Raw genomic sequence first — 9,870 nt, forward strand, 5'->3', positions numbered from 1 at the left:
TTAATTTATTTGTATTTGTATTTATTATTATTTTTAATAGCAGATTTTGTGGCAAGTTTATTTGTATAGCACTTATACAACAGGGGCTTTACAAGTGCTTTACATTATTTAAAAAATACAGCAAGAGGAGCATAGCAAGAAAATAAAAAGTACAATGAATAAAAGCAAATATAAGAAGTAAATAGATAAAACATTTAATAAGACAATAGTTAATGGAAAAAATACATTGATAGAAGTGTTTGTGTTTTTAGCTTAGATTTAAATATTTTAAGGGTTTGGGCCTGTTTGATTTCTTCAGGGAGTTTGTTCCAGGAGCATGCGGGCGGCAGTGTGACTGAAAGCTGCTGCACCGTGTTTTGTTTTTACTCTTGGAATTATTAGCTGATTAGTCTCAGCTGACCTTAGGGACCTTGCGGGAATATAGGGTGGGAGGAGATCTGATATGTATTTTGGTCCAAGACCATTTTGTTATTTGTATGTAATTAGGAGGATTTTGAATTCAATTCTCTGAGAGACTGGTAGCCAGTGCAGGGATCTCAGGATTGGTGTAATGTGTTCAAAGTTCTTTGTTTTTGTTAGGACCCTAGCAGCGGTGTTTTGGATGAGCTGCAATTTACGAACAGCTCCTTTAGATAGGCCTGTTAGTAGACTACAATACTCAAGTCTACTCAAAACAAATGCATGGATGAGTTTTTAAAGGTCTTGCTTGGACATGAAACCTCTCATTCTTGTTTGTTCTGACGATCAAGTTCAGCGCGCATTGTTCATGTTCCTTGTTTATTGTCTCAGAATGAAAGAGATAATAAAATGTTTTTTTCTCCCACAAACCTATGTCTTTGTAATAATTTACTGGATGAGAGAGAAACCTGTACACATACACACTGGTGTGCACACACTAGTTCTATATGTAGAACAGGCTGTAAGGGATGATAAATATACATAAATGTAAGACATTAAGCTAGCCACTTATCAAAATGATGGCCACACTAAAATATCTGCTTGCCACCCCTTTGCCACCCCATGTATAAATCTCTAGAATCGCCACTGCGTGGTAGGGAGAGAGGAGAGGAGTGGGACAGAGTGAGCCCTGTTCAGTAAGGAGCCGATTGGTGTCAAATTGTCTCCTTGAAACCCAACCACATATAATAGGAGATATGAAGAGTGTAATCGTGGCCCGTTGACATTGTTCAGCTTTTTGTGCAGCCGCCGTGTTCTCACAAGTTCCATGTTAATAATGAGATCAATGTCAGGTTACATTATTGGATTATAATAAATCCTAATCTCCAGTCCCTCTCACTTCCCACACACAGTGTTTCTGTCAATCGAATCCAACCTGATTGAGGTGATGGAAGAATCTCCTCATTCTCACCGTGATGCTGATCAGATGCTGTGTGTGACAGCTAGAGACACCAGATACAGATGATAGAGGACAGATAACGTCGCTATCTTTAGAGACACACTCAGGAAATACAGAACTCGTATAGCAGAGCTCTACAATATTCACTTGTCAGTTTATTACACATTCCGGACATATTCGGTGGCTTGGGACTATCGTGAAACACCCTAAAACATGCACACACATCCATCTCTTCTATCCTCTTGACAGTCCTCCCCTCTCCTCTCCACTCTTCTCCTTCCTTCCCTCCATTCCTCTTATCTCCCCTCCCCTCCTCTCCTCTCCTCTACTCTCCCCTCCCCCTTTGATATCCTTTCTCCTCATTTCCTCTCTTGCCCTCCTCTCTCCTCATTTTCTTTCTCTTCCTCACCTCCCCTCTCCCCTTTCCTCCGTAAGCGTTTCTAGATGACCCTGTGTTTACAGAGAGGAGAGGGGGGGAATCTTATTTTAATTAACGATCCCCCAGCCCTCCGTAGATTCACTCTAAGATTAAAACTCGTTAGAATTGATTCTGGCTCGCTGTTCTATTAGACCTCAGTCTGACAGAGAGAGAGGTGGGGGGGGGGGGGAGGAGGGGGAGGAGGGGGGGCGGTTGTGACCTCCGTGTTTGGGAGCCACACTGTTCCTTTCATTCTGATTAGGCTATACAATGCTTTGCTATTCTATGCTATGCTATGCTACGTACAATGTTATTCAAGACGGAAAGAGAGAAAGTGAAGGGAGACAGAGAGCGAAGGACGGAGATAGAGAAAGACAGTATGAGGTGAAAGACCGTCTGACAGATTTGGGGTGGAGAGGACATCCGGGACGGTACCAGGAAGGATAGTCACTGAACCCATTCTCATTTGTCTGTCCAGACACTCAGCATACACAATCAACTCTACCTTCAGAAACGTGTTTGAACGTCAAACAAGGTCTTCTAATCAAACAGAGACCAAATGAGAACTGCTCTTGAGGCTGAATCACATCACATGACTACAAGTGTAGATAGTACCAGTGAAATATAGGGTGACAACTGACCACTAGAGAGGCCTGTGTAACAGCCTATATTTGGCCGTTCATAGACTATGAAGCTGCAGTTAACCATGACCTGACTCTAACTGGACCAGACCAGTTGTGTTCCACTACTTTATAGATGCATCTTTCTTTCCTCCCTTCCCTGAAGTAATACACTCTAGCACAGTTGGATGGGTGTAGTCAAACAGCTGGGTGGGTGTGATCAAAGTAGGATGGATGGATGGGTGTAATCAAAGTAGGAAGCACCGATATGAAAATACTGGGCTAATCCGATTATTGATTACACAATCGGCAGACGGTGATACAGAGTATTTGTTAGGTACTTATTTATACCCTGGTATAAAATAAAACATATTTTGCTTTTGATTGTGCCTTTCAATAAACACAAATCCAATCATACAACTACAAAGTGATGAAACATTAAAAGAAAATAAGGAAATAAAGATTGTTTCGCAGTAGAAGAATGGTGAGGAGATGCATGGTGAATAATGAACGTTGTTTTTAAAGCTCAATACTGAGTCCAGTTTGTTTTCTAGTACCCAGATACCCAACATTACAATTACCCACTTTATTATTATAACAAATTAAGGAACGATTCCTAATCAAATTAACATACCAGGTTAGAATCAACAAGAGGGTAAACATGGCGTCCCCCACGGCCAATCAGTTTAGAAATTCATTAGGCTACACTCCCACAGCCGCATCTGCAGCCAGACTGAAAAGTTACCAAAATGTTTAGTGCTTATTTCATTCATTATCAGTCTGGCTTACAGCTTTGCGACGATTTTCTCTCTAAATATTATTCGTTAGGCTCTTCTTTGCGTCCTATTATGGTGTTTTTAATGATGAATCGGTGTCACCTTGAAACTCCTAAACAATCTCTATGGCCAGACACATCTTGCACCATAGTTTAGTCAAGATTGGGCCAATTTCATAATTGCTGCATCTGTATGGTAAGACCCATCATTAAACCAAATGGAATCAAAACTGTCCGGGTGGTGTCAGAGATAAAAGCATGTTACATATGCACGCACTGAGTTTTTGTGACATATGAACGGACAAAAGACTGAGGCGATTTCATTGTGGGGGGACAATATTCTGTCTGCATAATCAGACATATTAAATACATTTTTAAATAAATAAAGATTGCTTGTCGATGACATCAAAGGCTCCGCTACATAGTTTCCCCTATCCAGTCAGATATGTCAGATCAGTGAGTGCAGTACTTCAGGGGAGAAGGAGACGGGTGATTTATCAGTTCTGGGAACACTGGGGGACCCTGATGAGGAAAGCTGTCAGACGTGTCACCGTGTTAGATGACACATTAAGTCAATGCCGTCAAGATTCCAGCAGCACACGTCACATTTGAAAAGGTGACTGAAGCTGGGCTTAACTCTCTATGACAACCTCTACCACGCAGGGTAGTGTTGTAGTGTAAACACAGCAGTCTTTCCCACCAGTGCTATTGTATGACTGGAACTAAACCTGCCAGGTGTGAGGTGGGTTGCACATGGTGGTCTAACTGATGCAGACTAGACTAGAGGACTAACAACTCCACTCCTGTTTCACCTGTGAAAGGAGTGAGACCTGTCATACATAATAACATGACATAATAACATCCTGAGGAGTGAGACCTGTCATACATAATAACATCCTGTGGAGTGAGACCTGTCATACATAATAACATAACCTAATAACATCTTGGTCCCCCCCAAAAATAAAACATAATTCTTCCTTCTTCTAGCATTTTGACAGCCAATGGCCTCTGGCCCGAGCATAGATAACTTTTTCTTGCGATGACTGATGGATAGATGATTCACTTACTTAGACAAAATGTATTTGTTGTAAGTCGCGTTAGATAAAGGCGTCTGCTAAATGGCAAAAATGTAAATGTAGAAAGCTAACTACGCCTGGAGAAGACGGTGACCCAGTCTCATAACATCTGTAATCAGCTGCGACATGTGTGTGTGTGTGTGTGTGTGTGTGTGTGTGTGTGTGTGTGTGTGTGTGTGCATGAGCATGTGTGTGTGTGAGAAGGCAAGGTCAGAGGGTCATATCCAGCTCCCAGATTAATTGGATATTTGTGTCTGGCAGAGAGCAGGTCGCCCACCACCCAGCACCACCCAGCACCACCCAGCACAACCCAGCACCACCCCACTAGAATGCTTCTCCTCTCTCTCTCTATCTCCATAGGGCATCTGTGTCTGTGGGAACAGACCGTATTGGTCTATTTACAGCAGACTGAACTCATTGCCCCATATACAATGTAAAGCCTCCACCTATTCTCAATCACACACGCCTGTCAATCAAACTCAGTAACGAGGTGCCATTAGCCTACACAAGTCGTTCCATGTGCACTACAATAATGCACATTAGTACTAATTTACTGACGAAAAGCAACAGTGTGAAATAAATAAGTAAAAAGGAAATTAATTGCATGTATAGTAGACTCGTGTTTTCCTGTGTCCCTACTCTGACTCGAGATGCACCGACCCAGAAATGCCTGTTCAAGTTCATGAGATACAGATCGTTCCTGTGTTCCTGTCTCATTATCCAGACATAACAAAACCTCTACAGACCTCTACTTAGTGGATAGTGAGTTCGACTGGTGATCAGAAGATCATGAATCCCACCTGGGAACACCACCACTAGAGTAAGGCACTTAGCCCTAAGTTACTCGACTGTCCCTGTCATCTTTAATTGTAAGTTGCTTTGGATAAAAGAGTCAGTTAAATGGTGTAGCCTAATTTTGGTATAATTACTTCACACTTGATACAAACACTGGTAAAACGACTAAAATTAGCACGGAGAGTGTTTCGAGTAGTGGCATCTCACATTTAAAAGAAATATCATAGCCTATCATCGGATCGATACTCGGTATTGGCCTATACTCAAAGTTCTGTACTCTGAATCGGTATCAGCAATGAAGTAGTGGTATCGGTGCATCTCTAACTATGACCTTTCTCGACCTTCTCACTCCACTCCTGACATGGAAGCAATAAGTGAGAGTACTATTACTAATTAGTACTAATCATCTAAAGAGGTTTCCTCTTCTCACTTCCTTTTTCACTCGATACTCACTGATTCCTTGATGAGCACAGTCACAGGTAAACTGGACAGTTGACCTCTGCCATAATCCTTTTGTCAATGCTTTCAGTCACAGGTGAACTGGATAGGCGACAGTGAATTCCGAGGAGGCATCCCGCCATAATCCTTTCACCTTGCAGTGTTTTACTGCTATATGCATTCAGCAGCACACTCAAAAAAATAACTCATTGGATGAACTCAATTAAATTGTAGGCAGGATTTCCATCCAATAAATATATGTAGCCACAACTAAAACCAAGTGAGTTAGTCCAACTAAGTTTTATCAACTACAGCTAAAATGAAATAATGACATTAACTAAATGACTGGTTTAAGTTCATATATGTAGCCCCAACTCAAATTAAGTGAGTTAGTCTAACAAATGTTTTTATCCAATAGAGCTCAAATTAATTACATTAACTGAACTAACTTAATTTAGTTTGAAAGCATCAAATTGGTCATTCTGATCCCCCATTAAAATACATGAGACATTTTTGGAAAATATTTTTTTTGCACCCACCATTTTAAGATCTTTACCGCCACTCCTGATTTTAGAATTGTATGAAATATGAAGTATGCATACAAGCGCTCCGCATTCCCCCCACTGTGAGCAACTGAAACAAGCGGCAGGACGTCAACCACTCAAGCAGCTAGTAGCAAAGGTGGTAGAGCGAGACAGACAGTTGATTAACGGCACGTCGACAACAGGGTTGAGCAGAGTTATCAACTTGTTGCACAAAAGTTCCCAGGTAGTTATTCCCAGGCTTAAGCCATGGCTCTACCACACTGATCATGGGTGAGTCTATTCAGCATGACACCATGCCATGTGTCTGGCAATTATGTTCTAAAATGAGTGTCATTTGAATTGAAGTCTTGAATCACCTAAATTGACATTCACCCCAATCCAGTTGTGGGTTACTATGCCGGTAGCACTTGGTAAGCAAAGAGAATGCCGCAATTTAAAACCTTGACTCCTACTGCTGGGTTAACACCGCCTTGCATATATTTTCAGCTCAGTGCAGATGAAGGACAGGAGATCAGGGGAGGAGATTGGTCTAGAGTATTGGGATAGCCATATAGAATTGCCGTGATGTCCATATGTGATGTGATTCTTCTTGAGCTTGGCATGTGAGGCGGAAGAGGAGATTACTGCACCGTGGTTCTATAATTACCTCTCATCTCTCAGCCCCGCGCTCTTAAAGACAATAGGGAAGGCTACACTACCTCACACACACACACACACACAGAAACGTGCACTCACACACACACACGCACATGCGCGCACACACACACACACACACACACACGCACGCACACACACACACACACATGCACACACACACACACACACGCACACACTCCACTCAATAAGGATAGCGGTTTGGTATTGCAGGCTGAGAGTTATTTCTAGAGGGCTCTATTTCACTCAAATCAAAAGCTGATGGTTGGAGACCACCCACGCTACCTTTAAGAAACACAGGTCAGCAAGTACACAACACACACACACACACACACAAACTGCATGAAACCAGAAATAAGAGAAGGAGTTATGAGTCACCTATACTGTAGCACCTCTTCCCACACACAAATAATCGCACAATAATACTGGTAACACAACTAGCCTACACTGAGCACTACCACTCTCACAGTGTAGATTACTATTTTGTGGATAAATTCTAATATGCGGATGGACCAACCAGATATAAATTACAGTGATTATCTTATAGGATATATAATAATATAACATCTCAATGACCAAGGCATGGCTAACAGTCGGCACTCCTCAGAGACAGACGGGGTTGGATAGGGCAGGGATCCAGAAGTGTGTTTGTGTGTGTGTGTGTGTGTGTGTGTGTGTGTGTGTGTGTGTGTCTGTGGGAGCAGGGAGCATCCCTACATTTTCATTTACATATGTCTCGATGTTCACGTCTAGCTCTCATTTGCAAGAGAAAGTCATAATAACCATGCAAAGTACTTCATAAAATAGTTCGTGAATCGCCACAGTCTCACAGAGATAAATTATCCATGCAGTTCACAGCTTTCTAAAAGCCATTAAACAATGCCAAGATGGAAATTGCTCCCCCGCACTGGTTCACCGTTTTAGAAAGTAATCTAGACTTCTCTCTGAGCAGACAACGGAGAGGGAGAGAGAGAGAGAGAGAGAGAGAGAGAGAGAGAGAGAGAGAGAGAGAGAGAGAGAGAGAGAGAGAGAGAGAAAGAGAGAGAGAGAGGGGAGGATAACAGAGGACAACAGGCTACAGTCAGGTTAGAGGTGGTGTAGAGAGCACTGGGACCACACAGAGATGCTCCCCCTTGAATGATGAGGTCTTACTGGGCTGGACTGGGCTGGACTACAAAGTTGGGAGATTGTATGAGTTTTTCAGTGATATTTCTTTCATTTCTACAGTTGACAGATTCTCTGTGTAGAACTGTGGTGATATTATGCTTGGTGGCAGTTTGAGCTTCAGTTCAAACCCTTTCGAAAAGCTTGATTACATTCTGCCACTGTCCCTACTGGAGAGTGTACTCTAGCGCTATACAGGTATCTATGATATCAAAAGAAAGACTGCAGACACACACACACACACACACAGTCCAGGCTAGGAGTGTAATCAGTAATCGTATCTTAATTTGGGATGCATTAAATCAGCTACGAATCAGCTTAGCTGCTAATGCATGCAGTAGTCGGAATGAGATTAGGTTGGCCCTGCAGAGCCACAACGGTAAGCCGTCTGGACTTAGAGAGGGTTCCTCCATCGAGCATGATGAATTTTGGTATAAAATGCTGGCCCTCCAGAGGCAAATAGAACTAAAATAACAATAGCCCCTGACACACACACAAACACACACACACACACACACACACACACACACACACACACACACACACACACACACACATCTACACACACATCTACACACACATCTACACACACATCTACACACACGCACACACACGAACTCAATTAATTATGTGACAATAATATTATTGTATGCAGTTCAGTATTATTGTCTGGTTCGTGTTAGAAGTGACATGTCGCTCCATCTGTGTGACATTCTCTAATCCCGATGAACACAAACACTCCTTCACACGTAACCGCGCGCGCACGCACTCACTCACTCAGGCACACGTGCACGTGCGGCGGAATAAGGAGGCAGAATAATGTCACCCAAAAAACTGAAACTAAACAGTCGTTTTGCAATGCTCGCTGCGAAACTATAAGAAATACACGAAAAGCTGTGAACTAAATAGGCCTATCCAAATTTGGCGTCTCCAAATGCGCTTGGACACATTTAGGCTACCACAGGTGTCCAACAGCCAACGGGGTGACAAGATGATCTCCCGTGGAAGCCAGGTCAGCAAAACCGCAGCACACACACTCATCAGTTGATCAGAAATCACTCACCAACATGCATGCAATCACTTAGCAACATTAAAAGATGCAATATGCCTTCTTCATGCTCAAAATTAACTATGAAATGGGTTTGATTTCCCCGCACTTCACACGGCGCAGTAGCCTACACACCACACTGCTTTTAAAACCCGACAACAGGTGAACAAATCCAAGTGAACTATAGGATTTGTATCGACTATCGCCACTATTATAGTTAGCTTTTGCACATATTGAATCTTTTACTGTATCAGAGAATCGGCCGGGGCAGAGAGTCAGAGTGCCCGTTCACTCACCGGTGAGTTGGTCGTACGAGCCGTCCAGCTCTCCAGAATTAGACAAGCTTTGGTCACGTTGGTTTTTCGCCTTCATTTCTTCTCCGAGCGCAGGAATGTTCAGCTTATGGAGATATGGAGAAATATCTGTGGTTTATAGCGTTTTTTTTTTTTTTTTTTGTCTCCTGGTGCGATGGCTTATAGTTGACGGGTCATCGTGGGATGCTGTGAAAAGCTCGTCGAAACAGCGAAGTAATTCGTTATTATTTCCGAGTCCAACCGCTCCCGTGCGCTCTCCAGTTATCCGGCTGCTACTACCCGCTCTCTCAGACAGTGAAACATACGCGCTTACTGTCCGTCGCACACACAGACGCTCCAGGCTGGGTACCACTCTGTGTTTCAAGGGGACACACACACGTCGGTATTCTGTCAGGTTCTTCAGAGCGTAAAGCGGTTCGAGGTGTTGCCATTGGAGTGTTCAAGCGCAGCGGTGGTTGAATTATCCAGCCCTCTGGGTGCGCGTCGTGTGGTGACCTCACCCCCAGGTGAATCAGGTGCGCTCAATTGGCTGAACACGCCTTTTTCCCCCTTTTTTTTTTCTCCTTTCTTTTCATTGAGATGTTAAAGATATACAAAAATAATACTTTTCAGTTTTGGTTTGTTTTTTCACAAAACACGAACATGTCCCAATCATGGTGCATCCCA

At 42.8% G+C, this 9,870-nt stretch overlaps 1 protein-coding gene across 1 annotated transcript in view; it reads right to left on the reverse strand.

Annotated features, from left to right (window-relative positions):
- LOC308158148 (A-type potassium channel modulatory protein KCNIP2) overlaps positions 1-9,262 on the reverse strand; it is a gene marked incomplete at both ends in the record, with an annotated part of 125,291 nt that extends 116,029 nt beyond the window's left edge. Inside the window, one exon of the mRNA XM_080531745.1 lies at positions 9,187-9,262. Within this exon, the coding sequence (XP_080387871.1) occupies positions 9,187-9,262 (76 nt within the window). The remainder of the gene's footprint in view (positions 1-9,186) is intronic.
- Between the last annotated feature and the right edge of the window lie 608 nt (positions 9,263-9,870).

The sequence above is a fragment of the Nansenia antarctica genome, assembly GCF_963989245.1.
Source record: "Nansenia antarctica genome assembly, chromosome: 1".
Lineage (NCBI taxonomy): Eukaryota > Metazoa > Chordata > Actinopteri > Argentiniformes > Microstomatidae > Nansenia > Nansenia antarctica.